The 18,727-nt window shown below is 50.1% G+C and overlaps 2 protein-coding genes across 2 annotated transcripts; both read right to left on the bottom strand.

The window, feature by feature from the left end:
* Positions 1–3,989: 3,989 nt before the first annotated feature.
* IL22RA1 (interleukin 22 receptor subunit alpha 1) lies at positions 3,990–10,525 on the bottom strand. The gene is made up of 7 exons (XM_036396887.1): positions 10,483–10,525; positions 8,178–8,310; positions 7,695–7,867; positions 6,639–6,823; positions 6,045–6,180; positions 5,732–5,853; positions 3,990–4,955 (listed from the first exon to the last, which is right to left on the bottom strand). The coding sequence occupies exons 1-7, from the start codon at positions 10,523–10,525 to the stop codon at positions 3,990–3,992; spliced, it is 1,758 nt and encodes a 585-aa protein (XP_036252780.1).
* Positions 10,526–13,690: 3,165 nt separating this feature from the next.
* IFNLR1 (interferon lambda receptor 1) lies at positions 13,691–17,590 on the bottom strand. Its single transcript, XM_036396888.2, has 7 exons — positions 17,479–17,590; positions 16,730–16,853; positions 16,307–16,488; positions 15,775–15,917; positions 15,176–15,332; positions 14,769–14,893; positions 13,691–14,572 (listed from the first exon to the last, which is right to left on the bottom strand). Exons 1-7 carry the CDS (start codon positions 17,588–17,590, stop codon positions 13,691–13,693), a joined length of 1,725 nt encoding a protein of 574 aa, XP_036252781.2.
* Between the last annotated feature and the right edge of the window lie 1,137 nt (positions 17,591–18,727).

Consider the following 18,727-nt stretch of genomic DNA (forward strand, 5'->3'; position numbering starts at 1 on the left):
TTTATTGTTTCTTATCTATAAAATTCTTTCTCCAGCCCTGCCGAGGTCCATCCAGCAGGGCAGTTCCAGGCACTCTGCCTGCCCCAGGTCAGGGTTATGTCTTTATTCTAAAAACTACATCTACAATGTTTACAATTCCTTCCAATACCCATCACCCATGTTAGACACTGAGCTTCTACTCTGAACCAATCTGTCAGTGCCACCATCCCAGCAGGAGATGGAGGCCAAGAAGAAGAAGAAGGAGGAAGGCTGGACCTGCCCAGTTCCCTCCATCTTGCCCCCTGAACCCCCATACCAAAAACCCCAAAATCTACTTTTCCACCCCATGATAACTTCACTATCATTCTACTTAATTTGTCATGGCTTGCAGATCTTCATCTAAGGCTGGTAATTTGCTCCACAGGTCATAATCAAAACCACAGGGGAATTCTGGGCTCTGTGCCAGGGTCTCTGAGCCCCCTGGCAGGGCTCTTGGCCATGCTGGGCAGCCAGAGGGATGTGCTGGGTTCCCACAGCCCAGAGCTCAGAGCTGGATTCAGAGAATGGCTGAAGAGGAGAGCACTGCTGGGCACACGTGGCTTGCATGGGGAGACCTTTGGAGCAATGTTGAAATCCTGCTGTTTGTCTGGAAATGTTCCTACCCAGGAGGAGATGGAGAAAAGGAGGTTCTGGAGCAGCTGTTTGACACAAATGGATCTGTTTGGTTCTGAGCAGGGTGACCGTGTTCACAGGGTCTGAGGATGAGGGAAGAGAGGAGGATCTGACTCCATGTTTCACAAGGCTGATTTATTATTTTATGGTATATATTATATTGAAACTATACTAAAAGAATAGAAGAAAGGATTTCATCAGAAGGCTGGCTAAGAATAGAAAAGGAAAGAATGATAACAAAGGCTTGTGGCTGACTGAGACAGTCAGGACAGCTGGGCTGTGATTGGCCATGAATTAGAAACAACCACATGAGCCCAATCCCAGATGCACCTGTTGCATTCCACAGCAGCAGATAACCATTGGGTACATTTTGTTCCTGAGGCCTCTCAGCTTCTCAGGAGGAAGAATCGCCAGGAAAGGATTTTTCAGAAGATGGCAGTGAGGTCAGCAGGGATGACGTGTTCCTTGCTCCAATACAATTCAACAGCATCAACATTTCTTTCCAAGCTTTTCCAAAGAGAAGCAGCATGAGAAGGGATGATCTGTGTGTTAAATTTAGGAGGTGACTCATGAGACAAGAATCAATTTCCCTCAGCTCAGAACATCCAGGCCTCAAAAATCAATATTGACTAAGCCATGACGAAAGCAGGAAGTTGAGGATATTGCAGCAGGACAGGGCTCTCCTGCCTGTGATCTCTGGGCAGTGGAGCTGCTGGGAGGATGGGCTGGGGCTGCAATCATTCCTGCCTTTCGTTCAGGCAGGGGTAATGCAGCCCTGAAGGTGTTTAAGGGCCTGAAGGGGAGGTGGATGTCTCAGCTTGGGGACACTTTGCTTCTTTAGGCACCTCTGTGCATTCTAAAAATCCATTCCCAGGCTCTCCACCTGTCCTCCAGCAGGATGAGACATTTATTACAGTCTGGGCATGATCAGACCCCGTGGCAGGGCTTCTGCAGAGGGATTTGGAAAGGCTTTTAAAATAGAAAAGAACCTCATTTTAGCAGCAGATTCCAATGCTCTCCCAAGGGCCCCATCCCTTGCACACGACTCTGCCCATACTCATCCTCTGCTGGGGGTTGTGTTTCACAACACAACCCAAAATGTTGATTGTTCCCTGGGCAGCATCTCTGGGAATGGTGTTGACACAAGATATGCAGCTCACAGGCAACTCTGAACAAGGTAATTGGCATCACTGCCTTTAAATGCCTCTCCAGGGGGGTTTAGTGGAAAAAAATGTTACCCCTGGTGTCTCCCAGTCCTTGGGAACAGCTCCAGGAGCTGCAGCATTTCTCTGTGTTGTTTTTTGGGGCACAGAGTACAGGAACCAGATCAAAGCACATTCCACAAAGCCTTTGGTGGTGAGTGGAATGGAGGGAGCTCCCTGGGAATGTCCTGCTGGTCACTGCCCAAGCCATGCACCTATTTCAGTCTGTGATACCCTCACATTTCTTCAGCACACTTGGAATTTTGCCCTTTTGGCCTCACAGGGCTGTGGTCCTTCAGCAGTTGTTGGGGCTGGAGCTCAGGGCTGGACCTTGGCCTGTAAAGTTTCTAAGACTATTCCTTTAATCCTGGGTTGAATCATCAAAAATCTTCACTTCATGAGCCTATGGCTTATTTGCAAAATCACCCCAAAGAAAGTGGAATTTCACCTTTAGCCTCAGCTTTCCTGGGCTGAGAAAAGCCCCAAGTGCATTTGGAGTGGGAGCAGCTGAATTTTACCCCAGGTCAGATTGGTCTCTTTGAGTAAATACTTCCCCATACCAGTCAAACCTTGCTTATTTCTGTAAATGCTTTCACTTCCCTAAAACCAATGTCCTCAGACACGTTTTTTCCACCACAGCAGTGGAAATGAACAGGCTGAACTGTGCTTTCCTCTGAATGAAAAATAATCACCTCCTCTGGCCCCGGAATTAGAATTTACCTTCCTTTTGGTGGGGGTCCAAGTGCTCCAAGGATTTTGACTCCCAAAAAATGGTCATGGCAGCTCTGGAGGATGTGCCAGGAACGGGGAGCAGGGAGAGCTCCAGACCTCCCCGGGCTCCTCCATGGATCACTGGTGCATGGATTGGGATTGGGATAAACTGGGACTGAGGGCTGAACTGGGAGTGCTGCAATCCTCACATCCCTGCCTGCCTGGAGTGTGATTCCAGCTGCCCCATCCCTGGGGACCTCAGGGGAGGAAGAGAATGTGTGAATGTGCAGAGGAAGAAAGGAGCAGCAGCCGAGAAAGCTCAGAACTAGGGCAAGGCTGCATTAATCTGTGCTGAGATGAAAAAGGCTTTATCTTTGTACAGGTATTAAAAAAGGCTTTATCTTTGTACAAGTATTAAAAAGCACAGGGGACAGGGACAAATATCACAGAACTGCTGCATCAGGAGCTGTTACTCAGTTTCAATGACTCCTTTGAAGGCAAAGTCCATTCCAGGAAGGTGGAATATTCTTTTCCAAGTCATTTATCCAAGGATAGAACACCAGTAACTATTTACTTCTTTTACTGTAGCGTGGTACATGAAATACTTCTAGGTTTGCATACCTGAATTTCTTCAAAGGGAGTTACATCTATCTTAGGTGTTGGTAAAGAGTACATAGAGTTTGTGAATTTTGCTAAATTTTCAGTAAACTGAAGCTGGGATGGAAAATTGAATCTTCACTGATCTTTTAAAGTAATCCAATTCATAATCAATTTGAGAATATGCTAGAAATAAAGACCTGTTGTTTAAGTGCAAAGGTACAGCATGGCAGTGTAACAAGGAGCAGTTCTATCAGTAAGGGCACCAAATGGAGCAGTGTGACAATGGAACAGTGTGACAATGACAATGGAGCAGTGTGACAATGGAGCAGTGTGACAATGGAACAGTGTGACAATGGAGCAGTGTGACAATGGAACAGTGTGACAATGACAATGGAGCAGTGTGACAATGGAACAGTGTGACAATGGAGCAGTGTGACAATGGAACAGTGTGACAATGACAATGGAGCAGTGTGACAATGGAACAGTGTGACAATGACAATGGAGCAGTGTGACAATGGAGCAGTGTGACAATGGAACAGTGTGACAATGGAGCAGTGTGACAATGGAACAGTGTGACAATGACAATGGAGCAGTGTGACAATGGAACAGTGTGACAATGGAGCAGTGTGACAATGGAACAGTGTGACAATGACAATGGAGCAGTGTGACAATGGAGCAGTGTGACAATGACAATGGAGCAGTGTGACAATGGAACAGTGTGACAGCCCTGAGCTCTGTTCGTACAGCCAGGATCAGCTGTGGGTTTGCATTGCTTCTGGTCCATACAAGAAAACACCATCTGGATTTAAATACCATTAAGTCATCCTAATAAAGTTCCGTGCTCTCCTCGTCCCACTGCACTTTCAGGTCCAAATCCTTGAAGAGCATGGTGAGAGGAGTGGCGCTGGCGCTGTCGCGGCCCGGGCTGCTGGCTGGGGACTCGCCGAGCTCTGTGCAGCCCGGCCCCTTCGCTGCTGGCAGCATTTGCGTGGCTGCGGTCGCCGGGAGCTGCGCTGGGGCCGCAGGGCGTGGGAAGGGCTCCGGCAGCTCCCAGCGCTCCCCGTGGCCCCCAGTCCGGAGCGAGAGCAGCAGAGGTGCCAGCAGCCCCTGCTGGGCAGCGTAGCCTGGGGCGGCTTTCCCCGCGGGCAGCGGCAGGGGCAGCGCTGCCTGCTGTCTGTAGCATCCTCCCTGCTCCAGCAAGGCCAGGGACAGCTGGGACAGCTCGGGATCCTCCAGCTCCTCGCTCTGCAGCAGCAGCGGGGCCTGCCCAGGGCTCCCCTGGATCACCACCGACTCCAGTCTGTCCCTGCTCTTCCACAGGGCCACCTTTGGCTGCTGCTCTTTGTAATCCCAGTGGCTGCAGCTCTTTCCCAGCACGTGGCTTCGGAGCTCTGCATCCTCAGAACGATCTGGAGAAGATTCCTTCAGCCTTTGCTCGGGCTGGGAGCTCCTGTCCGTGCCCTCCACGCACAGCCCGTAGGTCAGGGCCAGGCTGGAGCCGCCTGGGGCAGCAGCAATGCCCTGCTCAGCTTTCTGAGGAGTGTAGGCAGTGATGGGGGCTGGCATCTCCACCTGGCAGGGCTGAGGGGGCAGCTGCAGTGCTGGAACATCCACCTGCTGCTGGTAGGGACAGGAGGGCCGTGCTGGCTCCAGGGACCAGTCCAAGTGTTGGCTCATCTGGGCCAGCTGCACTTCAGGGATGAAAGGGGAAGGTTTGGAGAAGCTGAGGGGCTTTATGATGTGCTCCACCGTCAGTGTGAGAGGCTGGAACGATGGAATCCCTCTGAAGTCCTGGTGGAGTAGATAAAAGAGCGCGAGTTATTCCCAAGAAGCTGTGACCTCGAGGGTTTGCTGTAGTTACTGTAGCGTTGTCTTTGGAGAAGTGTCAGTAAAAGCCAGTAACAGCCACCAGGGATCTGCTCTGCTGACTAAAGAGCTCTGCTTTTTTTTCTTTTTTCTGCTGGAAAATGACCATTCACAGGAACACAGACATTTCTCAGTGTGTATTATCTGAGCAGCCTTGAAATATGAGGAAGAAAATCTCCTGCTTTCACTTTTGCAAGATTTGTCCTAAGCCCTGCAGCATGAAAGTAGCATGAAAATCCTTGAGCTCATCAGCATGAAACCCAATTCTTGCTGTGGGAGATGAGGGATAGGTGAGAATCCCAGGGTTTCAAGGGGAGCTGGGGATTTGGGATGCCTCAGGTTTAGCTGCCTTACCTGAGGGGCTCAGTTTGGGGCAGGTTCTGAGCACTTTAAAATACCAGTAACCTGCAGTGATTGCCTCGACCAAGCTCCTTAACCCTTTAAATGAAGGAGGGTGGGTTTAGATTGGATACTGGGGAGAAATGTTTCACTCAGAGAGTGCTGAGGCCCTGGCACAGAGCAGCTCTGGCTGCTCCTGCATCCCCAGCAGCGTCCAAGGCCAGGCTGGACACTGGGGCTGGGAACACCTGGGACAGTGGCATGGACTAAATGACCTTGCCAGCCCCAGGCAGGGCTGATTCTGTGATTTGCAAGCTGAGCTTGATCCCTGAGCATTTGCAGCAGTGGCTGAGGGCACTCACCAGGGCCCTGGGCTGGGCACTGCGCTGTTTGATGTATTTGTAGCTCACGTAAGCAGTGGCAGCAAAAACCAGCCCAGCACAGAAGGCCAAGGCCACCAGACAGTAGAGAATCCACGTCTTGTCTGGGGAAAGAACAAGTGGAAAAAGAGCTGGATTAGAAAAATGTCACAATTAGCTAGGTGATGTCACAGGTTTAGTCTCACAGGAATTAATTTTTAAATTATTAAAATGTTCTGTGCTGAAAAGCAATGCATTTTGTGTATGCAATATCCCAGCTGGACTTTCCAGCTTTCAGCAGAGTTAACAGCCTCACCTGCCAGTGTTTTGACCCAAAACACCTGAGGTTTGCTCCTTCTCTGGAGCAGGCAGATATAAACTGTCCCGTTGTATTCAGTGTCTGGGTCCAAGTTGGAAACTTCAAATTCTTTGTTGTGCTCATTCTTTGTCCACTGTTGAAAAGAAAGGTAAAATCTGTATTTGGGCAAGATGAAATTTTCTTCAATTCAGATTGCAAAATTCAGCATAAAATATTATTTACTAATGAGGTCTTACAGGGCTCTAATTATTCTGTGTGTATGGAACTCTGATTTTTTTCTGAATCATATTTATATGATTTTGCTTTCCATTATTCCTGTATTTAATTCTGCATTTCAGTTTCTTAAGACTTGAACTTCTTAAGTAATTTTTAGCCACCAATGGTTTTATTTTTTGCTACTTATACAGTACTCTTAGAAAGTCCTTTGGGTTTAAGAAGAAAGCTTAAAGTTCCTGTTGTCCTGAGAGTCAAAGGCTCCAAGACTTTCCCTTGTACATCAGAAATCTCCCCCATCCTGTGGAAACTGAGATCCTTCCCCAGCTGATCTGAAATGGGATTTACAGCATCCCAGAGCCCGAGGCTGTGCTTTACCTGCTGCTGTGTCCTCTGGTTGAATATTGTCAGGTGATAATCCACAGCCCCAAATTTGCTGTAGATGTCCTCCACAGTGAGCGGCTGCTGGTCCTCCCCCCGCAGGGGCGTCAGGGGCGGCCGCACCAGGAACCTGATGGAGCGGGCGTGGGGGACGTGTTCCACCTGGGGGGCGCCTATGATGGCTGGAAAGGCACAACAGGCTCTGTCAGCCGTGCTGGCATCAGCTGATGTCAAACACAGCCCAGGCTCGCTGAAATGGCCTTTCTGTTTGTCCAAAAGGTGTCTGAGCTGTGTGAGCACGGCAGGAGTCAGGACACTGCAGACAGAGGTGGTTTGGGGTTCTTGTCCCCAGGAATTCTCATCCCAAGCTTTTCCAGCTCCATGTTCCCTGTCCCTGTGCAGGGTGTCCTCCTTTGTGTGTATGTGAAATCCCACCACAGGCACTCAGGTAGCAGCTGCCCAAATCCCAGTTCCCGTCCTACACCGGATTTACAGGGATTTGTGCCTGCACTGGTCTCTGGTGTAGGCACACACTACACCCAGCACTGCAAAGAGCTTTAAGTTCTCACCGCTTTTTTGGTGCAAAGATCTGAAGGCTCTACACAAGCATTGGCTGCTGATGCCACCTTGAATTATTCTTGGTGATTTTTCAGTGGGAAGTTTTAGCCACAGAGCCAATGAGGCCCCCCCTGCGTTGTGTCTGCAGTAGGGCTCACTTTGGGCTTGGGACACCAAGTACCCCCTGGAATGGATGCTTATCCCAGTGTTCCCATTTCACAGCTGCAGGAACTCCCTGTCCCCAGGTTGCCCATGATGTCCCTCACTCATTTCTCTGTTCTCTCACCAGCAGCTCTCCCTCCCATCACACCAGGCCTTTCCTTTCTCTGACCCCCAGCTCCCAGCTGGGACCCTGCCCATTTCTCATTCACCTCCTTGCCCAAAACACCAAACCTCCAAAGTTTCACTCTGCCCCAGCAGCACAGTGCCTTGCAAGTCTGCACGGTGGGGAAATGCTGCCCTGCAGGGGCAGGAGCTTTGGGAGCTGGGACTCACTCTCCTTGCGGGGCTCGAAGCGCTCGGAGCGCACCCAGCTGGAGGAGCAGCCCCGCGCCCGCACCCGCCCGTAGAAATGCTCTGTGAAGTTCTCTGTCTCCCTGCTGAGGTTGCAGAAGAGCTGGGTGATGCTCTGGCACTCCTGCTTGGTGAGCCAGGATTTCTCTCCATACCTGAGAACAAAACAAGGATTTGGAGTGGTTTGGTTGGACAGCAGTGGAGGAAAATGGAATAGAGAGAAGGAAGTTGCTGAAGGCATGACTAGCTCGGTAATGGAGCAAAGCAACCCAAGATGGAAAATATTTGCTTAAATGAGCATCATCCCCCACTTTGAATAATCCTGAAATATTCATAGGATTATATGAACCATTATATGAACCATAATACAGCAAAAACCATAAACAGCAAAATCACCTTTTCTCTCTTGGCCCTTCTCTCTCTGAGACCCCTAAGAACAGCCCAAAAGAAGCAAACTTCACATACTGTTTGTACTGGACATCAAACACAGTGCCAGGGGGAATATCTGCCTCTGTTTCCCATGTCAGGATGTTCTCAAAGTTTGTGGAAGAAAATGCTGCACGTTTCAGACATGATGATCTCTCTGTAGTCCCAATACCTGGAGGAGCAGAGAAACTGGTATTAAAAAACCTCTTCTGACATCTCAGCCCTCAGATGAAAATGGATCTTGTGGTATTTTGCTAAAGCTGGGCTGAAAAGAAGGAGCTTGAGCAGAACAAGGCTTCAAACTGTGTTCACATCACACTCTTGCAGACAACTGACTCATCCCAAAGAAATCAGGAATTTATACAGAAAAGCCTCAAAAACACAAATCAGAAAGAGAATCCTGGAATTTCTAGCTAGGTTTCTTTAAGAGCCTTTACATGGGTGGTAAAATAAGACCACTAATCTGTTTTCAAGCCCAGAATCAGGTCTGTGAATGTCTCTGCTTTCTGCCCCTGCTCAAGGAAGTGACATGCAGAGCTCAGTGTCACCTCCTGAAGATGTGGCTCTGTTCTCCTCTCGTGCTCCATGTTTTATTGGATGGAAAGTGCCTGTACAGTGTGACACCCAGTGTCTGGACTCTGGCCTGGGTGTGCCAGGGTGACAGCAAACAACTCAGCCCAGCTCCCTGCTTTCTGAGCCCTGCTGCTCTTCCCTTGGGGTCAGGAATGTCACCTGTCCCTGCAAACACGTCCCTGCACAGCAGGACCCCACCTTGGCCCCCCTGCAGCAAACTGGCTCTGGGCTGCTGCAGAAAAGTCCTCGAGGATTTTGTGTCTCTCTTACCAAGAGAAAACACAGTGCAAATCTTTCCCAAGGCTGATCCACAAGAGTTTCTAACTTCAGGATTTATAAACTCTGAATTCAGATTATGGGCAGACCCTCAAAGGTAAAGCATTTATACATTATTCAGCTCTGGGCTTGTGGCACTGATGAACACCTGGGGCATGTCAGGGCTTCAGCCTGCAGTGAACAATGAGAAAAATGGTGAAAAAGTGAGCAATTGAAAATAGCACAGATGGGCAAACTGAGCATTGGGATGGAGCTGCCTTGGACAAGATCACATTGAGCAGAGATTATAAATCCCAGCTGGATCCTCGCTCCAGGCTTTCCCCCATGGAGCAGAACTGAGTGTGAGCAGTTCAGTCTGCTGGCTGCATGGAGGAGGGTTAGGCAGAGGGGCACAGATCCCCTCTCAGCCCTGTATGTGGCATTTGGGCAGGAAGGTGGTGCAGAAATGGGCTGCTGGCTGCCCCAGATGTTGTCCTGACTTCATCTGCAGCTCCACATTTGCCTCTGCCCACCCAGGCTCAGCAGGAGCAGCAGTGTGGCTATGGAGGAGTGGGATCCCCTCTCTGAGCACCCTGAAAACTGAGTCACAAGTACCCTGATCTTATCAGGAGTAGGAAATCTGTCTTCCCATATTTATCCATGCTGGAACACTTATGCAAAGCAGCATAACACAAGCACAGTCAAGTGTGGGCAGGGGAAAACCAGGATATTTTACAATGTGAAATACAGTCCTTGGGCTGAGGAGTTCCACAGGGTGAGATGGCAGACACAGCAGATGAATGGCACGGCTGAATGCTGAAAAGCTGGGGTCTGGAAAGAGCAGGTTTATCCTTCATTCACCCAGCAGTGAGCTTGCCACATCTGGAGTAGGATTCAATGGCTTTAGAGGGTAGATCTACATTAGATATCAGGGAGAAATTGTTTGGGGAGGTCCTGGCACGGGGTGCCCAGAGCAGCTGGGGCTGCCCCATCTCTGGCAGTGCCCAAGGCCAGGCTGGACAGGCTTGGAGCAGCCTGGGACAGGGGAAGGGGTCCCTGCCATGGCAGGGGTGGGATGAGATGAGCTTTAAGTCCCTTCCAACCCAACCACTCTACGATGACTCCCTCACTTTAAGAGTCCATTATTTGTTTGTACCTCCTTTAAAATCAGGACTGTTGGTGTATTCATTTGTGCCTTTGCTGAAGACATGAGGAGACTGATCCAAAGCCCCCTGACACCAGGGAATGTCCTTCACTGCTGCAGGATTTGGGTCCTAGCACAGTGACAAACCCTTTGAAGTGACTGAATCTTCCCCTCTCCCTACTAATCCCTTAAGTGCCGAGCATACCAGCCACACATGGGAGTTACTACAAGGAGAGAGAAGAGAACTCAGAAGAAAACTCAGACAGCAGCTCATTCTCCAGGTGATAATTCAGGAAACAGGAGTGAAGTGCAGAGTCCAGTATCAAACAGAATCCCACAACCAGCGACAGCAGAGGAGAGCTCAGGACTTACCCAGCACTGAAACTCCAGCCAGGACGAGCAGAAATCCCTTCATGAATGACTCTGCAGGCTGGGCTGTGAGAGCAGGCAGCTGCTCCTGTGTGCAGGTGAATCACCTTTTGGCTGAATTCTCTCTTGCCAGGCCAGGTTGGATTTGTTGCTCAGTAACAGAGCAAAGCAGAGCTCCTGTCCTGCCTTCCCTGGCTCTGGGCTGCCCGGAGCCCTGCGCATGTGTGACACTGCAGAGTGACAGCAGGAGCACTTCTCTCCTCCAGTGCACACCTGACTGTACAAAGGTGCACGAGCCAGAGGCTGAGAAAATCCCCAGCTCCTGAAAAAGAGCCAAATACCTTTTTGCTGAGAGCTTCCTGCCTGAAAGCCCTCTCTGAGGTTCCTGGGGTTTGAGGTTTGCTTTTCTGGTCGAGTAACTTGAGCTTGTTACAACTCTAGACATTAAAACTCAGAGCTGTGCACCTGGTTGGTTCAATACCTGCTGCAAGCAGTGCACCTGTTTCCTCCAAAAGTACTCCTGAATACTTTCTTACAATGAAAGTCAACCAGAGCACTGGGGTTTTTCACCTGATGTGGGCAAGAGGTAGAAGAGTGGTGGCCTTTCCACAGGAGGAGCAGCTGCTGTCCCACAGCTTTTGGCAGGGACTATTGTACACCTACAATGTTTATTTTTGTGGCTGTTGTACAGTGTAAAGTCCTGTTACTGAATCCACGTGATAAGACCCGGGAGTTTGTATGGACAGGAAGAAAGGGATACAGTCCCTTTTCCACAACGTGTGCAGCTTTTAGGGCGTTGTTATGTTTTCAAAATACAAACCCTGCGTGCTTCTGAACGCTGATTTCACTGCTCCATCCTTGTGGCCAAACATGTGATGGAATTCACAAACCCCTTCTGCTTCCCTCCTCATCTGTGGATTTCCTGATGCTGTTTCTGTTCCCTGCCCTGCCTGGGTGTGGGAGGGCTCTGTGCCTGCAGCCCTGCCATGGGGCATCGCTGGCATTTTGTCTTTCTCAGCTCACCTGGACAAAGGCAGAGGCCTCAGGTTTGTTAGAGCAGACACACCTATCCACCAGTGTCTAATTAAGCACAACTGTTTGTTAGGGTGTTTCCTGAACAGCCTGATAAAAGTATTTCTGTTTTCCCTTCCCTCACATCACTGCCTCACACTCCTGCTGGGTGATGGGGCAGAGCTGAGGGACCTTGGTGTGCACCTGAGCCTTCAGTTCTGACAATAGAACTTCAAACTTTACTTCTGCCCTTATTTCTAGCAAGGTGTCTCCTTTTGAACAGCCCAGGACACACCTCTCTGAATCTTTGGGGACCTGAAGATGTCCAAAACTCGACTTTCAAGCTTAAAATTAGGGTTTTATCTTCCAAATTCTCTCAAACTTTTGATTTCCTCCCGGTGTGTGGGGACTGCAGCAAACCTGGTGAGTGCTGGGCATGAACCCTCCATGTGTGGATGTGGCCCTGGGGACAGGGTGGGTTCCCAGTTGGACTCGATGATCCCCAAGGTGTTTTCCTAAGGAAATGATTTCCTGATGCTGTGATAACAGCTGGAGCAGCTGCTCTGGCCAGGACTGACCCTTGTGCAGAGGAAAGCAGCTCTCAAGCCCTGCTGAAAGGAAATGAGGAGTTGGATGCTGCCATCACCTGGCCTGCAGCCTGTCCCTCTGCCCCCTGGACAGGGCAAGAACTGATCCCAGGCTGAGTTTGCAGAGCTGGGACATGTCAAAAGCATTCTGTAGACATTACTCAACTGCAGAGCTTCCTGTAAATCAAAGCCTGGGGGGTTTTCCTGGATTGCACAAGAAATTGGGTGGTGATTATGTGTGCATCATCTGTGTCTTTCCAAATGAACTGGAGGGATAACAATGCAGGATGAACCCAAGGACACTGCAGAGGGCAGAGGAATAGTCCAGCTGGTGAATCCTTCCCCCACCTCTCCTTTGGACTTCATTCAGGACCTCAATGAGAACATCTTGCTGCAAAGCAGTTCCCACTCCCTCCTACCACCCCTCACTTCTTTTTTTCTGCTTCTCAAAAGATTTCAGCTTTCATACCCTCCATCAACAGCCTCCCCTCATCTGAGCCCTCTCCCTGAGTGCAGAGAATGGCTGGGGAGTGTTTTCCTCTTTCTTTTACTGCTTTGCTTTCCTGTGAGCCCTTTACACAAAGGCTCCTTTTGATACTGGAGTATAAAATGCTTTCACAAGGACATGAGGTGATGGGACAAAGGTGATGGCTGTAAACTGCCAGAGGGGAGATCTAGATTAGATACTGGACTGAAATCCTTCCCTTTGAGGGTGGGCAGGCCCTGGCACGGGGTGCCCAGAGCAGCTGGGGCTGCCCCTGGAGCCCTGGCAGTGCCAGGGACAGGCTTGGAGCCACCTGGGACAGTGGGAGGTGTCCCTGCCATGGCAGGGGTGCAGTGGGATGAACTTCAGGATCCCTTCCCACCAAACCATTCTGTGATTCTTTGTTCAGTAGTGACCAAAGTGACCTGGCTGGGAAGTCTCAGAATCCCACCCCAGCACAGGATGGGGTCCTGTTTTAGAGGTAATTTTTTTTCAGGATGAGCTGCAGTCCCCCTTTGTAGCTCTGGAAAACAAAACCACGTACGCATGGAGATTTATATCAAAATATCATTGCTCTCAGACATTCTGCACAGCAGAAGGAATTTCAGCTTCAATAAATATAAAATAAAAATAAATAAACAAGCATGCTGCACACTTTGGCTTTGGTTCCCTCTGTTGGAACACAGAAGGTGATTTCTGCAGGATGAGGTGGAGAACTCTTCATGCCACAAAAACCACATCTTGCTGAATGTCTCTGTAAGGAACTTCCACTCAAGCTCTGGACTTAAAGGAAGCAAAAGTGACACAAAGCAGTTCAAGATCTGCTCCAAATCCACGTGCAGGCACAACACTGCATTTTCTGGCCCTTGTTGTGAGGTGAGCCCCAGGCAGTGCCTGTTGGCTGGGTGGCCCCTCAGAGATGTCCCTGCCTCCCTCAGCCCTGGCTGAGCACCTTTTCAGAGGGACAGTGGCAGTACAGAGGTGACTTAGCAATAAAATGCACCTTTGTGTCCCTAAAGCCATTGCCTTGATAGGCCAGATATCAGTTTTTGTCTTTGTTCAAGGATCCTTGCTCGGATATCTGGAGCTCTCCAGGACTTCCAGGCACTCCCCAGACCTGCTGGGCTCTTCAGATCCTTCCCAAGTAATGTGAGTGCTCGTAGCCTGGGAATTGCAGCTTTGGATCACCTTTTCCCTTTGTAACTGAAGTCCCCAAAGCATCACTGAGCACTGTGGACTCGGGAGGGGTCCCTTCTGTGAAGCTGTCACTGCCACAGTCACTGGCAATGCCTTCATCCTCCGCCAGCTGCAGTGTCCACAGGGGGATGAGCAGCTGCCTGCTGGGATCCTCCTGGAGCTGCAGATCGAGGATGCATTTCTGGTAACCCCTGCAGGAATGAGGAGCCTTCCTGGGGTTCAGCTCGTGGGCTTCAGCACCAATCCCCCCCAGCAGGGGGTGAAGGGGGCTCATTCCCAGCCTCTCTTCCCTGTGTCCATCGTCCTGGCCCTGCTCTGGGGCACCTGGGAATGTCACCTCAGTGAGGGAGATCCTTTCCAAGGAGGAGCAGAGATACAGGGAGGGCTCCTCGTTAGCCTGGGACCCCGAGGTGTCCCCCTCACCCTTCCTCTCTGCAAAGAGGGTGAAACCCAGGGCTCTGAGGTCAAGCACAGATGCCACAGAGGGATCTCCAGATCCTGAATCCAGGCTGCTTCCCCCCAGAGCTGCTGGGCATGGCTGAGAGCTGAGACCTCTCTTTGGATACCGAGGCATTTCACGGTATGGGATCAAAGTGCTGCTGTCTTCCTCCTCCTCATCCTCTGACCACGATGATGACAGTGATGATGATGATGGGAAAGAAGCCATCCATAGCAGCTGGTGTCCTCCTAAAGCTCTGTTTGTCCTCCTTTGAGGCACTGGCTTCTCTGAGCAGCTCAGATTGTCACTGCAGAATTCTTTTTCACCGAGCTCCACGTGGAAGGTTGGTCCAGCAGCTTTAAATTGAGAGAAATCCTACCAGGGAGAAGGAATCAAACAGTGAGCCTGTGATGCTTCCAAAAGAAAAATCTGGATGTCAGAAAGGTTATTTCAAAAATGGGAATTACAAATGCAAAACTGAGAAGTGCAGAACCCTCCACTCCTCCCCAGTTACCCTCTGAAAACCAGCAAGACTCTGGCTCAGGAGGGGACCTCAGAATTCGGGCCATACCAAAACCTGAGGCATCTTCCTTTGCTTGGCCTCCTGTTTCACCAGGCAGCAGATGAAGGGACTGGCCACAAAGATGGGGAGGACAAACAGAGGGATCACAACCAGAAGTGGGAACTTCCACTGTGCTGATGAAAAAGACAGAAATAATCTCTTGTGAGTGGCAATTTTATAGGAATTATGGGCTCTACACTGACATACAATACTCAGAGTTTACAGAAAACATTTCAGGCTTTTTAAAATGAAACTGTTTCTACAGAAAGCAGGAACCACTCACCAGAAAATCCAACCAGTCCCTTTAACAGGAAGTTGTTTTTTTTTTGTGGTGAAAACCTGATTTTAGTGGAAATCTTTGCCTTGCCCTCATCCCACTGAATGTCTCCCACATCCTTTCCTGAGAAGGGCCATACCTTTGTGGTTTAACAGCACACACACAGGCTGGGAGAATTCACTGTGCTTCAAGTCGATGCTTTCATAGAGAGCCCTGGCACTGAAGCAGTAATTGCCTCTGAGGGCAGTGGTGTTGATGGTCACTGTGTCCTTCCTGAAGTAACCCTCATATTTCTTCTGCTGAGAGACAAAGCAGAGGGTTGAGAGGTGATTCTTTCACTTTTGGGGTGATGTTTCTGTATCACCTCAGCCCATGGATCCCTTGTGTGACCCCATGTCTGACATCTCCCCCAGGGCCGATGGATCCAGGTGGGGATTGCAGCAGTGCTGGGCTCTGCTCTGCCAGGGAATGCTGCCAGTGGCACCTGCATTGGTTGTTTTAAACCTCAGGCCTTCAGACTGACTGTAGTGTAGCCTCCCCTTCCTGATAAAAACAGGGAACTACCAAAAAAAGAAGGATGCATACACACACTTCTACTTTTTGTCTCTGGCTTTGGTTAGCTCGGGTTTGGCTGGTTCATTTCCTCCAGGCCCTGGATCCAGTCCCTCTCTCTCTGCCCAGAACTTTGAAGCTTTTTCAGTTCCTCAGTTTCATCTAAAAAGAGCCACTTGTACTGACCTTGTCTTCAGATCCTGCTTCCCAGAGGTTCAAGTCATATTTCCAGGTGAGGTTCTCCACACAGGTGGGCAGAGGGAAGGAGGCACTGACAAGGATGGAATTGTCCCTGACCTTCAGGGTCAGCACAGGGGGAGCCAGTTCCACTGCAATGGAGGGAGCAGCAGTGAGAGTGGGGCTGGCTTGGCTCTTACCTTCCTGCAGTGATGGCTGGGCCTCACTTCCAGCTGTTATCTTGTGATAAGAGGGAAGCAAAGGACACCTCTTTATCTAAAATACCCCAGAGAGCCACTGGGACAGTGTTCACAGCCACAGAGGACACCTCTTTAACTAAAACACCCTTGGAGCCACTTTGCTCAGCTGATGAACAAATTCTGACACTTGCTACAAAATTCATCCTCAATGATCCCAGCCCCTTACTGCTCCTGCCCACTCAAGTCTCTGCCAGCCCTAAGGCTCCTGGCTGGCTGTGGGGTGTGGTCTGTGTGTCTGTGGGAATTCCTTCCATCCAGGCTGTCACCTGGCAGGCACTCACCATCTGAGTAGTAATCCTTGAACTGGGATTTCACCCAGGGCGACTGGGACCGGCCCCAAACCGCCTTCACCCGGGCCCGGACCTTAACGTAGAGGTTGGAGAGGGCACAAGTCAGATTGCAGGAGGACCTGGGGATGTTTCTGCAGTGAGGAACCTTCCTCCATTTGTCCAGGCGATCCTGGCTGGAAGGAACAGCCACACCAAAATGTGAAACACGTTCTGCTGGGATTTACAGAGCAAGAGAAGGAGGGGTTTGGGAGGGTGGGGAGCGAGTGGGGCTCAGAGTTTGGAACGTTTCCCACGTGGATGATGTTTTCTTTTGGTGGAAGGTCACTGATGATTAGGACACTCATTAATCAGGAGAGATGCCCAGTGGTTGTCCCTGTGCCACCCCTTTGATCAGACACGGTTTGGAGCTCTTACCTTTCATACCTCACAGTGTAGGTCACATCTGGGGGAGAGCCTTCCCCTGGAGCCCAGGTCAAAATCATGGCAAAATCCTTGGACAGCAGGGTCACATTTTGAGGAGGGAGAAGTTGAACATGACCTGGTCAAGAGGGAAAATTATGTGAATGATTCAAAAGTATCTTTGGGGACAGGAAGTACCATTTGGTTCTCACTAAGGTGGTGTCAATATCTGAGGCTGAGCCTTTCATTAAAGGCTGGAAATTGGCTCTGGCAGCAGATGTGGTGCAATGTTTTCCTTGTCTCTCATAAAGCATCTTCATCTCAACAGCTTTTAGAATTAGGACTCAATTTAGAATTGTTTCTATGAACAATATGTTTTATAATTTCCAATTGCTTTCCCTGTGCTCTCACTGCATTTCAGTGATTTACAACCCACAAACTCTGCCTGACTCCCTGGACAGGGCAGACACAGCTGTCCCACGCTTCTCATACAATCCCAATCCTCCAAGGGCAGATCCTACCAGGAGTTCAGAGCTGCAGGTTTGGCCTGTATATTTTCCTGCCCCTCTTTTTTCCAGCAGATCACCATGTCCATCACTAGCCCTCAATAGGACACCTCCCACAGACAGATTTTAAACTGTCACTTCTTTACCGCGGAACATTTCACTTTATGTGAGTCATTCCCATTTAAACTGATCCAAACTTCTCCCTCCTCCTACCAACAAAGCCATATAATGAAGAGTAACACTCAGGTGTTCACATACCTCGAGCCTGCTGCAGGAGACACAGAGCCACCAGGGCTCCCACTCTCCAGCCACACAGGACAGAGCAGAGCTTCCCATTTGTCATCAACGCTTTTCCTTGATCCATTCTCATCGTGTTTCCTGTGTGAATTCCAGAGGATTGAGGAGCCCAGGAGCTGCACACATGCGCCCTGCCTCTCTTCCTGGTACAGCCCTGCACGTGTGCCTGGCAGAGGAGCAGGTGAGAGAGGCTTTTGGAGGACAGCAAAGGTGAAACTTGCAGCACTGCACCCTCCAGTGAGCCCTGGCACAGGGGAAGAGCTGCCTCATCTTGTGAGACACCTCAGTAAAACTCTGACCTTTGGTACTTACCTGTGGCTGTGAAATATTAATAGCATTTAAAGAAAGTTTCAGTGCAGGAGGGAGCTATTCATAACCTAGCAACAAAAAATAAAAACAGCGGGAAGGGAGACTCTGCTAGCCTGGTGTTTACAGGAGATCAAAGAGTTGCTCTTAGTTTATGGTAGCACAATGTTTTTTGGGAGTTAGGGAATTACTGCACTTTACAGCTGGGGGGGTAAAGTGCAGAGATAGGACAGGGATCTGCCCCCTCCCATGTGGGCACACGAGAGGACCTGGATCTCTGCCACGCTGCCAAGTAGAGGGTGCCAGGCGTGTGCTTGGGATGGCTGTGCCACTGCAGGAAAGGGGGAAATCCCTGGAGCAGGGGTTGTTTGGCACCTCAGCTCTCCTGCCTTCCATCACAGGCACCCCAGGCCTGAGCCATCAGTGCAGGAATGGATCAGTGAATTCACCTCACAGGAGAGTTACAGCAGCTTGGACAAAGGGGTTTTCCCAGGTCTTCCCCAGGTGGAAAACTCTCCCAGCCCAGCAGGCAGCCCTTGACAACCCTCTGAACCTTGGAACCTGGCAGTGGCAGCTTCTGGGTACAAAGTCTCCATTTCCTCCAAAAATCTCCATTTCCTCTCACCACGGGTTTCTGTTTCCGTGGCTGTTTTGCTACCTCTGTTTAATTGAATTTCATTTAATTTTTATGGACTTTCTTGTGAAAAGAAGAACTGTAATCCTTTCTAAGGAAAACAGCAAAGTGAAGGGTCTGGAGGGTCCGTCCCCCTTCAGCACCCGAACTGCAGAGCCACACCCGAGCCACGGCTCTTGTGCTTCCCCATCAGCCCGGACGGGACCGGGGGCGGTTCCAGCGCCACTCCCTCGGTTCTGCCTCAGAGCCCTCGGGCAGCTCCGCCTCAAG

Source organism: Molothrus ater, chromosome 24, assembly GCF_012460135.2.
Source record: "Molothrus ater isolate BHLD 08-10-18 breed brown headed cowbird chromosome 24, BPBGC_Mater_1.1, whole genome shotgun sequence".
NCBI lineage: Eukaryota > Metazoa > Chordata > Aves > Passeriformes > Icteridae > Molothrus > Molothrus ater.

Bases quoted from the DNA above. Each gene is read 5' to 3' on its own strand.
- IL22RA1 (XM_036396887.1), bottom strand. From the start codon at position 10,525: ATGAAGGGATTTCTGCTCGTCCTGGCTGGAGTTTCAGTGCTGG. The intron at 7,868-8,177 runs GTATGTGAAGTT...TTTTGTTCTCAG, and splicing joins TTTGATGTCCAGTACAAACA to GTATGGAGAGAAATCCTGGC. The intron at 4,956-5,731 runs GTGAGTGCCCTC...CTACTCCACCAG, and splicing joins GTGCCCAGCCCAGGGCCCTG to GACTTCAGAGGGATTCCATC.
- IFNLR1 (XM_036396888.2), bottom strand. From the start codon at position 17,590: ATGAGAATGGATCAAGGAAAAGCGTTGATGACAAATGGGAAGCTCTGC. The intron at 16,489-16,729 runs GTAAGAGCTCCA...TGTTCCTTCCAG, and splicing joins TACACTGTGAGGTATGAAAG to CCAGGATCGCCTGGACAAAT. The intron at 14,573-14,768 runs GTATGGCCCGAA...TCTCCCTGGTAG, and splicing joins GGAAGATGCCTCAGGTTTTG to GATTTCTCTCAATTTAAAGC.